The 13,574-nt window shown below is 38.7% G+C and overlaps 1 protein-coding gene across 2 annotated transcripts in view; it reads left to right on the forward strand.

Annotated features, from left to right (window-relative positions):
* Positions 1–10,805, forward strand: part of LOC150089442 (uncharacterized) — an 83,554-nt gene extending 72,749 nt beyond the window's left edge. For both annotated transcript variants that reach the window (XM_090368601.1, XM_090368602.1), the window contains one exon: positions 10,582–10,805. In XM_090368601.1, the coding sequence (XP_090224727.1) occupies positions 10,582–10,775 (194 nt within the window). In that variant the 3' untranslated portion in view covers positions 10,776–10,805. The remainder of the gene's footprint in view (positions 1–10,581) is intronic.
* The last annotated feature ends 2,769 nt before the right edge of the window (positions 10,806–13,574 follow it).

The following is a 13,574-nucleotide window of genomic DNA, read 5'->3' on the forward strand; positions in this document are numbered from 1 at the left end:
AGCAGTGCATAGCACACGCTTCTTGATTAGACCGGGGTTCAAGCCTGTGACCACCAAATACGGAGGATGTGGAAAGGTCAGAGAATGACCGCCACATATCCCTGGAGCAATATGGTCTTAGTTGCTAATGCTCCAAAAAAAACAACAACCTCTGCAAACTTTGACACTAAGCCTGATATACCTTCATCAATATCATTGATAAATATACAAAACAACAGAGGACACAACACTGAACCCTGTGGGACTCCACTAATAACATTAGTCCACGAAGAGCAGCACCCATTAATTACCACCCTCTGTCTTCTCGCACTCAACCATCCTTTTATCCATTGTAGCAGCATCATCATCATCATCATCATCATCATCATCATCATCAGCCATTTTCAATCCACTGCAGGATGAAGGCCTCTCTAGCAACTTTCCAGTTCCTTCTGTTTTGAGCACTGGCCATCCATTTACTACTCAAAAACTCATGAATTTCATCTATCCATCTCCGCCTTTGTCTTCCAGGTTTTCTTCTAGCTCTTCTTGGGTACCATTCTGTTATTTTCTTAGTCCATCTGTCATGTCTTCGAGCTATGTGTCCTGCCCAAGACCATTTTAGTTCTTTAGTTTTGATAAGAATGTCCTTTACTTGAGTTTGCTGCCTAATCCATGTGTTTCCATTGTAGCAACTTACCCTTAATACCATTCTGCTCCAATTTGTACAATAGTCTTCCATGCGCAACAGTATCAAAAGCTTTCCTGAAATCCAAATATATGATATCAAAATTATTTTTTGCATCCAGTTCTTTTGTTACCACATCATAATATCCTATCAAATTTGTCAGACAAGACTTTCCCTTAACAAACCAATGCTGTGTCTGAATTATTGCTGCAGTCTTGTCTAGATGATCCTGCAATGCATCTTTAACCAGTGACTCCATTATTTTTTCCGGAAGAAGATAAACTAACTGGTCTGTAATTATTCATGTCTCCCTTCGATCCCCCTTTGTGAATTGGGGATACATTTGCACATCTCCGGTCCATGGGGACTGGAGTCCAAGTCCCTGAGTCCAAAGATGCTCTCATAATTATGGCTAAGGGTTTGCTTAGTTGCTTTGCCACCTCCTTTAATATAACTGGATAGATCCCATCCACCCCAGGTACCTTTCTTATGTTTAACTTCAACAATTTCTCCACCACTTTGCTCTCAGTTATTACAAAATAATTAAGCACCCTGCTACAATTTGATAACCTTCTGCCATTTTCAAACCTTAATAACTCCTCATGTGTGAATGTAGATGGAAAATACTCATTCAGTTTGTTTGCTGTCTAAGAAGATCATCACTAGTCGAACCATCGTTATCAAGTGGACCAATGAGATTCATCCCCTTCCTTTTAGAGTTTATATAAGTAAAGAAATCTTTGCTGTTTTTCATAGCATCTTTTGCCAAAGGTTTCTTGTAATCTGCCTCCGCCTGTCTAACCTCCTTTGTGACCTGATTACAGATTAGCTTATATCTCCCATTGGCTTCAGAGTCGCTTGATAATTTATATGCATCCCATGCATTTTTCTTCTCTGTAACGAGTCTCATTAGTTCATTTGATAACCATTTAGGCCGAAACCTCGAACAATATTTCTTAATAGGTATGAAACTTTTAGTAGCATCCACGATTAATTCCTTGAATGCTTCCCACTTAGAATTTACTGTTGGTATCATCGTCAGTTGATCCCACTGTACAGAATTTAAAAACTGTCTGAGACCACTGTACTCACCTTTACGGAAGCAAAAACCCTTTCCTTTATCCCTGATGGTAATTATATTTTTAGTAAATCCTGCATCGGTACACTGTGATCACTGCCACCTAGTGGTTCCTTTATCTGCAAATTCTTAATACACAAATCATCACTGCTGATAACTAGATCAAGAGTATTACCCTCTCTGGTTGCTGCAGAAAACAATCATCCAATAAATCCACAAAAGCCTTACTAGTGTGCGAGGGACCAACCCACAAGTTCCAGTCAATATCTGGGAAGTTAAAATCCCCCATCATAAGACATTCTGATTTACTAGCCCACTCTATTTCTCTGTACAATTGTTCATTGTACTCATTTGAGTCATTAGGCCTATAACACACTCCTACTCTTATTTTTGCTTTCGCAGTGCTTATGTCACAACAAACTGACTCAACAGTGCACTGTTCATCTATATCAACTGGATGCACTTCTTTTGATTTTATGTTTTTCTTAATTAACAGCATAATGCCTCCTCCCTTCCTATCCTGTCTGTACACATTGTACTCCCAAAATTCCAGTTCTGCATTCCTTATATCTGTGTGACACCACGTCTCTGCTATCCCAACAATATCTGCTTCTGATGTCTTGACAAACACTTCAAATTCATCAAATTTATTTACTATACTTCTAGCATTGGTATACATGCAGGTATACATGTACCTATCCTTGTTATTATTTACCCCAACCCATTCCATATACCCACCTGTTTCATGATGACTTCTATCAGTCCCTGAAACCCCCAGCACCCCTTGTTCCAGGTCGCTACTTATTCTAATAGAAGTTGTGCAAGAATCACCTTCACCTCTGCCTGCGGCTACTTTTAACCTTTTAGTCTGTGAATCCCCCCAAGCTAGCAGTTTTCCGACCCACCTAACACTGCCTCGATAGCATCAGCAAATATTCTTATACCCTTTCTGTTTAAGTGTATCCCATTCCTGTAAAAGCAGTCTATCCTGTTAACAAGCACAGACCACACTGAAAAAAATTCTACCCCTGGAGCCTTGCACATTCCCTCCTGTGATTGATTTGATTGACAAGGCTCTCGTCATGTACTCCCTCCTATCATGTCTGGGCAGAATTGCAGACACTTTCAAATTTAACCCTGCCTCACGACCTTTTTGCAACATTGACCTGTACTTGTTAAGTAAATCTGCAGATCTCCTACTCTTAATGTCATTGGTGCCAACGTGTACAACAATATCACCTTTTGTGCCCTTAAAAGATGATATATGCTTTATAACGTCATCAACTTTTGCCCCTGGCAGGCATACCCTGGTCCTGTTCCATCTATCCTTTTTACACAATATATTCCCTGTCTACCTGACAATAGAGTCACCAACAATAACTAGTTCCTTTGGGACCAGTGCATTCTGCCTTGGAGATTTCCGCTGTGTTGCCTAATGCCCAGGAGTGAGTTCTGGCGTTGATTTGGGCAGCTGAGAGCTGGACGGGCCCCTTATATTAATTTCTTCGAGGGCAACTACCCTACACCTGAAGCTCTCATAGATGCCCAGTAGAATGCTGAGTTGATGCCTAATTTCTAGACACTCTCTGCGCCTGGCACACAAAAAGACATCCTCCTTGCCTAGATCATGTTCTGTTCCAGAAAGTTCGGCAAACATTTCAGAAGTTGCACATTTTTTTAGACTGTGATGCGTTGGAGAATTGCTCCCCTGAGTTCTCCCCTGAGTCACAGCACTCCTGCCACTTTGTGCCCGTTGCTTTGCTACTCTAGTCTGGGGCATGATATTTTAAATTAATAAGATCAATAAATTTAATTAATTAATTGTCAATACTATGCTATCTAATAGAATCCTAAATGCAGTGATGTGTATTATGCTATATAATTATACGTTAGAGCTACCTATTTACCACAATTAAAAATTTTAATTCCCTACTATTCTATACAAAAACAATGGCTGCAAGAGTCGAACGAAATAACGGTTTTATGTATATTAAGTAGTAGTCTACAAAAAAACTATCTAAATTAAAAATAAAAATAACCAGCATAACAATAACTGTAAGACTATGTATTTACTGTCATTAACAACCCTGCCAACCTTTGTATCATCTGCAAACTTGGACAGTAAGCCTGATATACGAGGGTGGTTCAATAAAGAATCTCCATGATCTAGCTGCAGAGGTCCTAGCCTGTTGATTCTTGGCACAGGTTTAATCCTTCTCTTCATAGCCACTGTGCAGATTTACACATTTTTCCCATTGATGGATGAGGCTACGGATGCGATTTTTATAGAAGTGGTGAAGTTGGTCTTTGAACCATGACTCTGTTGCAGAAATGAGTGTCTTGACGTCAGGCAAGTGGGCACCCCGAAGAAATGATTTGAGTGAAGGAAACAAGAAGTCCGATGGTGCAAGATCGGATGAGTAGGCTGAATGGGGCAGTATTTCATTTCCACAAGTGTCGGCTTGTGTTGTTGCAATTTCAGAAGCGTGAACTGGGGCATTATCTTTGAAGCATTCTCGCTCCTTTGGACACCATGCTATGCCTGTGTGTTTTGATTTTCTCCCGTAATTGTGTAAGTTGGCATAATAGGCACCTGTAATTGTTCTACCTTTCGGCAGGTAATCAGTCATTATTATGCCTTTTTCATCCCAAAACACTGTCAGCAAGACCTTTCCTGCTGATGCTTGGACCCTTGCCTTCTTGGGGGAGGGGGGGACCATGGTGTTGCCACTCCATGGACTGCTTTTTTTTTACTTTCAAGGTTGAAATGGTGTATCCAACTTTCATCCTGAGAGATTAGACGAGAGAAAAAGTCTTCCTCATTGTTTTGGCATAGGGCTAACAACTCTTGTTGATCAGCCTTCTGGAAATGAGTCAATAATCGGGGAATCCATCTTGCACTCAATTTCCATAAATGGAGTTGGTCATGGAGGACTGTTTCAACAGAGCCCACACTAATCTTCACCTCCTGGGACAATTCACGTACAGATATCCGGCGATCTTCCATGATGAACGACTCCACTTTTCTGATCATGCTGTCATCAATGGCTGAATGGGGACGACCTGGAATGGGCTCAGATTCTACCGATGGCCAACCACACCTAAACTGTCTATGCCAGTGCTTCACAATGCCATAGGATTGGGCTTCAGGCTTCATCCTTATATACTGCAGTCATCTCCTCGTGGATTTCTTTAGATTTCCCCTTCAAGAACAGATACCGGATTACAGCTCTGGCTTCAACTTTGTCCATGATGCTACTTCATCACACGTTCAGCTCTGTAAGAGGAAAACAAATTAAGACACAGGGCTGAAATTTTACGCCTTTAGTACAGAGATATGTATGATGCTACACAAATATGACTCTGCAATATGTGGAAGTAGGTGAGGACGATTCTTTATTGAACCACCCTCGTTTTATCATTGATAAATACACAAAACAACAATGGGCTTGGCACCGTGGACTAATAATATTAGTCCACGTAGAGCAGTGTCAATTTATTACCACTCCCTGCTGTCTGTGAACAAGGTGGTTTGTGAGGTAGACTACTGCCATTGTGTGTGTGTGTGCTATGAATGAGTTAAATAACAGAAAAAATGTGAAACCTTAACTGTCATTCAAATTCTTTGAGGTAAGCTATTAGAGACTTTTCCTCTAGCATATTTGAAAGTTGAGATCCAAGTGATTGTATCGAGCAGGCTTGTTTACAGACAGATTTTTAATTTTGCATATCTAAAATGTAGAAGGGCAAATTTTAGAGGTGGGATAGAAATATTTTCTTATGTCAATCACAATGCCTTTATTATTGAGAAGAAATAAACTAAATGATATTTATCATATTTAGTGTTCACTAGTAAAACCAGAAATCAGAACTGGTCCAGGGCCAAAAACATTTGCATGACACTATCTTCTAGATCAGCTGTTCCCAACCTTTTTTTACTCGCGAACCACTTACAACGTAATATTTTTTATCCCGAACCCCTTTCAACATAATATTTTTAATGCAAAACACTAAGACTATATCTCTGAAATCGTATAATTTTTCTGAATTTTTATTAAAAAATATTTCCAGTACTATATTTTTATAAGTGACATTGCATCATAATAAAAATTATTATTAAGTATTATTTATACTTTGTAAAAAAGTTATTATTCAGTCCAAACTAGATTTTGAACAAGCTAAGAGTAGAAAACTTGCTTCTTGTCCAAGTGGTAGCCGAGCATTCTGGTCTCTTGCCAAAGCTATAGGCCGCAAATTTTGCCCATCTCTGTCAAAACCAGATTGTTCTGTTGCCACATCAGCCAAAGATAAAGCTGACCTGCTAGCATCCTATTTTTCTTCCAACTCATGTATTGATGATCTTGGTAAATCACCTCAAACCATTTCCAGTACACTCCATTCAAAGCCTCCTGTGGTCATCCGTGATAAGAAAGTTCCAGGTTCTGATGGTATTTCTCCACTTGTTCTCAAAACCTGTGCCCCTGAACCTACCCGTTTTGAGTCGTCTTTTTTCACGTTCATATTCGAAAGGTGTTTTTCCTTCTTGGAAATTTGCTCATATCCAGCTAATTCCTAAAAAAGGTGACAAATCCCTACCATCCAATTATCATCCAATTGCGATTACTTCTATTTTTTCTAAAGTAATGGAGAAATCAATTAACTGACAACTCCTAAACTATCTGGAAATCTTTCATCTGATCAACGATCGCCAGTATAGATTCCGTCAGTGTCGTTCCACTGTTGATAATCTGGCTTACACTGCCCTACCATTAATATCCGGACACCCTTCCATGGATTGGAAAACAGGCCCTATGCATGCAACATGTCACAGAACCTGCTATAAATATGCACACTGGGCTTCGAACAGACATTTGCTAAAGTGGGCATACAAGATGACACGTTCAACAGAATTACCTTCAATAGTTCAACAGAATTGATCACTTCAACAAATGCTAGACGCCGATTAACATGGTGTAAGGAGTGCGAATCCTGGACTGTAGAGCGTAGAAAACAGTCCTATAGATGGACGAGTCGAAGTTCGCAATCTACCAGGCTGATATCCGTTCCTGGGTGTGGTGAATATCGGGGAGCAGTTCCTTCCTAATTGTATCCTCCCTACAATGAAATTTGGTGGAGGCAGTGTCATGGTATGGGGCTCCTTTCATGGTTTGGCTTGGGTCCATTAGTCGTTATCGACAAAACTATGAATGCTGTGGACAATTATGCACTTCCAACATTATGGCAATACTTCGGTAAAGGCCCATACCTGTATCAGCTAGACAATACACCATGCCAAACTGCTCAGGTCGTAACAAAGTGGATTGAAGAATGGGTGTAGAAAATTTGGATTGGCCAGCCCAGAGTCTTGATCTGAACCCTATTGAGCGTCTTTGGGATATATTGGATTGTCGGGTATGTGCATGTCGAGATCGCCCAAAGAACAAGGCCAAACTGGTAGCTTCATTAAAGGCTGAGTGGAGGAACATATCACCTGACATTTATAAAAAGCTGGTTGAGAGTATGCCGTGAAGATTGAAGGCCATCATAAAAGCAAAAGGTTTCAGCAAAAAATATTAAATGACACAATAAAAGCTCTTTTTTTTTTTTGTCTAAAGGCTAGTGTCCGGATATTAATGATAGGACAGTACAGTAAAGCCCCGCTATTCGCGGGGGTTACGTTCCTGAGAAATTCCGCGAATACCAAAAATGCGAATACTGAGTTATGGCTCCCATAGTAATAAAGGGGTTCCGTTCCAAAGTATGAAATATATAAGAAAAACTAGTCTAAAATTTTGTCTATGTATGTATTATATGTACCTTCATAATATGACTATGTACATAGACAGTACATAGTGAAATGCAAGCATATGGCATCGAAATGAAAATAAGAAACAATTTAATATTAAATGAAATATTTTTTAGAAATTTCAAACCAGCGCGTTTGCTAACTTAAAAACTTATCTCGTCAGTGCTATCACCTGTTTTGCTAAAGTGTTGATAAAGGAGTTTTGCCTTTTCACGAATGATAAGTGAATATGGTTAACGGAATTTTATTTTGAGTTCGGTTTTCTATCCACAGATTTAAAGCTTTTTCTATTTTTTCTAATTTAACTTCACAAGTTACAGGCAATTAGTGCGTTTTCACGGACACTACGGCAGATTTTTTCTTTCGATTTCTTGATTGATCGTACCGTTGACTCATTGATCTTATAATGTTTTGCCACTGAGGAGACATTTTCACCATTAGAAATTTTATCTAATAACTCAATTTTATTCGCTAATGCCATCACTTCTTTGATCTTTTCAGATTTCCCTTGTTATTCATAGCCATATTTTTATACGGGTCAGAATGAACTTTTCCAAATAAAGTCACTTTCTTCCATTAACACACTCGAAAAAGTCTGTTTTACACTGCAAAATGGTAGATTTATCACTTTTGTAAGTATATCAATTTATAAGCATATAAATTAAAAGCAAACGACGAAACCTTCCACGACAAGCGCATAACACATACTGAACAAGGATTATTGAGAAACATCCATGCTTGCGATTTTGTCACCCCTCTCCCCCCACCCACTGAGCACTGTTTTGACCGGGAAAGATAATTTTAGCCACACCCATGTTTTTTTATGGTGGAAAATGTTCATGGCGCTTTAAAATTCACATTTTTTTAGGTTTTATTTTATATTAAATCAGCGACCGCAAACCTCGAATAGCGGGGGTTTACTGTATATGTTACTCATATATGGACAAATTTAAAAGTTTGGTGAAACAGCCATTGCTCTTGACTTTTCAAAGGCTTTTGATCATGTTTGGCACAAAGGTCTTCTAAATAAGCTTCCATCCTTTGGTTTACCACTGTTCTTTGTAATTCGGTATCCAGTTTTTTCTCTGACGCTCACTGCGGGTGATGGTTCTCTGCCTTCTAACTTCTCCATTAATGCTGGTGTTCCCCAACGTTCAGTTCTTTCTCCCACTCTTTTCCTCTTGTGTATATTAATGACCTCCTCCTGCTGAGCGGAAATCCTGTCAATAGTTTTGCTGACGATAGCACATTGCATTTCATCTTCCAGTTTGAGAAACCTTGCCCTGCTGAAAACAGCTTCAACTTCTCAAGTATCCACTGCCAAATCCTTAAATGCTAATCTCCAGGTAATTCTCCAGTGGGGCAAAGATAACTTAATTTCAATCCTTCTAAAACTCAGTCCTCTCTTATATCACACAAAAAGGATTCTTCTACTTCTACTTATCTCCATTGACGCTCCTATATCTAGGCAAGATCTTGGGAATTATCCTGATTTTTAATCTCTCTTGTCATAAAGCACATTACAAATATTGCGGCGCCTCCCTAGCCAGATTGGAAGGAGCAGCAGTGCATAGCACACGCTTCTTGATTAGACCAGGGTTCGAGCCCATCACCGCCAAATACGGAGGATGCGGAAAGGTCAGGGAATGACCACCACATATCCCAGAGCAATATGGCCTTAGTTGCTAATGTTCCTAAAAAAAAAAACCAAATAACCAAATAACAAATATTGCGTTCTCTGCATCTAAAAAACGGGTTTTCTTGCATTCTCGGCTTTACTTTTCTTCCAAACAGTTGTTGACTGTAGAAATCGCAAATGTAGCCTACCATGGAATATTATTCCCACATATGGGGCCGTACCCCTAAAACCTCTCTCAGGCTTCTAGATTCCATTCAAAAGAGGTCAGTTAGGTTAATTAATGACTCATCTCTAACAGTCTCTCCACTCTGTCTCATAGATGTTCTGTTTCTGCGGCATGCCTATTCTGTAAATACTTCTATGGGCACTGTTCTTCTGAATTGACTTCTTTAATTCTCAATCTCTTTCATAGCAGTCTGAACACGTGCCACAACCAGCCAACATCCTTTTACTGTCCAACTTCAAAACTCACAGAACCAACTTTTCTTCCTCATTTTTTCGTTCAGCTTCTGTTTTCTAGAACAACCTTCCTTCATATGTATTTCCTGAAAATTTCAATCAACAGAAGTTCAAGTCTAATATCAACAAGTATCTTTCATTTTTTCAACCTTCAACCCATGCATGGTACTAAGTACTATATGTTCTAAAAAAAAAAAAAAAAAAAAAGTACCATTACATAACAATTAGAATTGAGAATTCTAATCCTTGAGAATGAAAAAAAATTAGTATGGAAAACATACTTATTTAACATGATATACTATAGGATACTAAACTAATTATAAGGAATTGTGGGATATATGGTTTCTTGCTTTGGCAATTCTTTACTTTTTATTTAATTTTATTTTACTTTATTGTTTATTATCAGTTATATTTTGTAGTTTACAATAATATTCCTATGTAAATCTGCCGACCGGGCTAGCCGAGTGGGTAAAGTACCTGCCCGGCAACCCAAAGGTCGCGGGTTCGATTCCCGCCTCGGGCTTGGATCAAAGTACTGCAAAAACCTTGGGAGGTGCAATATGGCCACAGAAGCCGATGCGCCAACAACTACCAAATCAATCAAATCAATCAAACCTATGTAAATCTAAGCAGATGACATTACAGAATTTTTAGGGCAAACCCCCTGGAACACTTTTGCAAACCCCCAGTTGAGAATCACTGTTCTAGATGTTAATAGAATCATTCAATGTCATAAATCTCACTTTTTAGGTTGAAGCAATAACTAGTTAACTAACTTGTTATTAATTTGATACACACTCAAATTGACTGATTTTTAAAATTAGGCATTTATTTATTTGTGATTTCTCATTAAAAAAATATAGCATATAATAAATGCACCAAATCAGTACTTATTTATATAATGTGCTGTAAACTGTTTTCTTTTGATGCAGGACAGGTTGGCTGTCATCTTGATAGACATGAAAATATTGGTCAAGGTCATATTGGATTGCAAGGTTTCCAGTTGATTATGACTGATCCACGCTTTAATGATATTCCTATTATCCTAGAAACTCCTGCAAATCTAGGTGATGCAGAAGAGATCAAGATCTTATATAAAATGTGCAACAGTATGAATGTACCTTAAGTTATACAATATTCAGACTCTGTGAATGTGGCATATGAGTTAGGGAGAAAGAACAATAAAACTGATGTTTTTAATTCTCTTGCACTATGTTTATGGAATTGAATCAGTATGCTTTTAATATTTCTTCATTAGGATTATGCATTTTTTAATAAAAGAAAATACTTAATTTTGCTATTTGTTTATCTCCAAAGTTAATTTTCTTAGAAAAAAATTCTAGATTTCTTTTATATCAAATGTGAAGAATAGATAAATGAAAAATGGCATTGTTCCTTCTTTCCCTCAGGTTTAGAAAAGCACAACATAAATTTTGTTCCTCGCATAGAACAATATCGCAATATCTTAGAAGATTTATATGTGAATGCCATATGGAGCAGTGCCATGCAAATTGTGGTTGGACAAATGTAGATGGTTTGCAAGGTGGAGTCTCTGCTAGTGTGAGTAGTTCATGAACGAGTTACATAGCAAAAAAGATAAAACCTTAATCATCACACAAATTCTGAATGGTAAGTTTTTAAAGACTTTCTCACTACCATTTCTGAAAAGCCGAGATATGAGTGATTGAGTATCGAGTAGCAGAAAAAATTATCCACATGTACAGTGACGGAAAAACTGCATCACCTTAAAAAAAAAAAGCAACATTTGTAGTGAACTGTATAAGATATCGTTTGATTACAGTTATTTTGTTTGTCGCAAAGCAAAGATATTGCATTAGATAACGCTTCTATTGCATCGGACAGTAATTGCAAGGTATTGCTCAGCTGTTTCAATAAATACAGCATTGGAAGGGTACGCTCATTAGTATTCTGTTTTGTGGAGGTGTAAGCATGGCTCCAAATGTTCAGTTGATACCAAGAAAAAAGTGTAGCTGTTGCTCTCTCCCAGAATCTATGCGTGTTATTGCTGATAAAATAGGCTGCCACCAGTCAGTTCCCAGGTGCTGAAATTAAAGAGTGAAACCAGTGATGTGAAGAGAAGACCTGGATCAGGCTGTAAGAGAGTGACTACGCCTTCCCAAGATTGATATTTGAAACAGCTATGCCTTCGTAATCGCCATGCTAGTGCACCTGATCTAAAACTGGACTTTGAGATGGCCTCTGGTTTTGAAACAAGTGTATGAACTATCCAAAGACAGCTTTCGGAATGTGGTCTGCATGCCTATTGGCCCAAGAAGTCTTTGTTGACCCAACAAAATGAGGAAGAAGCAAATTGCTTGGCTAAAATGCATGTTTCGTGGACAAAAGAGCAGTGACACACTGTTATCTTTTCTGACGAATCGAAATTCAACCTTGGCTTGAATGGGAAGTGATATGTCAGAAGACGAAAATCGGAGGCATACCATCCTGACTGCATAACACCGACTGTAAAGTTCCCCGCTGGTCAGGGGATGCATAACAAGCAAAGTGTGGTGAATTAAGTTTATTAACAGAACGCTGAATGCAGAAACTTACGCTGCTATTTTGGAGGAGTGCCAGAAACCCGTTATTAGGGATCACCACACAGACGTCCAAAACTGCATTTTTCAACAGGACTTTGCACCTAGCCACACAGCAAAATTGGTAAGCTTTATGCTATTTAGATTTAATGATGAGTTTGTCGTCTTGTTTCACAGGGCTTAAAACGTACTTACACCAATGTTTTCCCTCATTTTTCTCCCTTAAGGTGCCATTATACCTTAGAAATGCTGGCATTACAGTGTTGGACTGGCCAGGCAACAGAGAAGATTTGAACCCTATCGAAAATTGCTGGTACATAATGTTGTCTAAAATTGCTCAGAAGAAGCCAACAAGTAAGATTCAGCTGCAGGAGAGCATTGTAAGGGAGTGGTACCACAAAATTGGGATATTAACTGTATACAGTGAAACTTCTCCTAACGGACACCTCCCGTTAACGGACATCTCTCTACAACGGACATTTTCAAATTCCCTAACTCTCCTCCATTGGTTTTAAAAATTCTTGAAAAAGGGTTTAGAACAGCGACGTAAATCTTGATAAAATTCAGAGAATCGGAAATGTGTTTTCAGCTTCTGTCTAGCGGACACTCTCTGTAACGGACACGAGACAGGCAATCTGCACTGTTTCGTTTAGATTAGCACTTAATTTGATCTCCCCATAACGGACAGCGGGCGAGCTCACGGCCCTTTTTCTAGGAACGTTTCTTCCACGTATTGCCTCAATCGTGTGTTTATTTTCTATTTCCGATTCTCTGAATTTTATCAAGGTTTACGTCGCGGTTCTAAACCCTTTTTCAAGAATTTTAAGGCACGTGTAAAACTTCTGATGAATTCGGTGTGTGCAGGGGTGGGGAATATGGTCGGCCTTTCGTCTCAGTTTCAGTTTTGTTCAATGTCGTGTGAAGTGCACAATGTCTTCTCGTAAACATTTAACTTTAAAAGATAAAGTCGAACTCATTAATGCGTATGATCGGCAAAAAAACAGTGTTCGCAATCTCGCTGCAAAATTCAAAATCGGGAAGACGCAGGTAAGCGACATCCTAAAGAAAAAAAATGAACTGCTCAAACAATTTTGGCAACACGGAAATGATCAGGTTCAAAAATCATTCCCGAAAACTGTTGGACTTCAAATTGACAATGCTATGTACGAGTGGTTTTGTCGCACACGTACAAAAAAAAAAAAATTCCCATTAATGGGCCTATTATTAAGGAAAAGGCTTTGGAGGTTGCGAAATCTATGGGAATAAATGAGTTCAAAACTCCTGTGGGATAGCTAGACAAGTTCAAAACTCGGCATTAAATTTCTTGGAAAACCGTAAGTGGTGAAGGTGGATATGTTGATCCTGGG

Source organism: Mastigoproctus giganteus, chromosome 2 (assembly GCF_048544385.1).
Source record: "Mastigoproctus giganteus isolate SK-2022 chromosome 2, ASM4854438v1, whole genome shotgun sequence".
NCBI lineage: Eukaryota > Metazoa > Arthropoda > Arachnida > Uropygi > Thelyphonidae > Mastigoproctus > Mastigoproctus giganteus.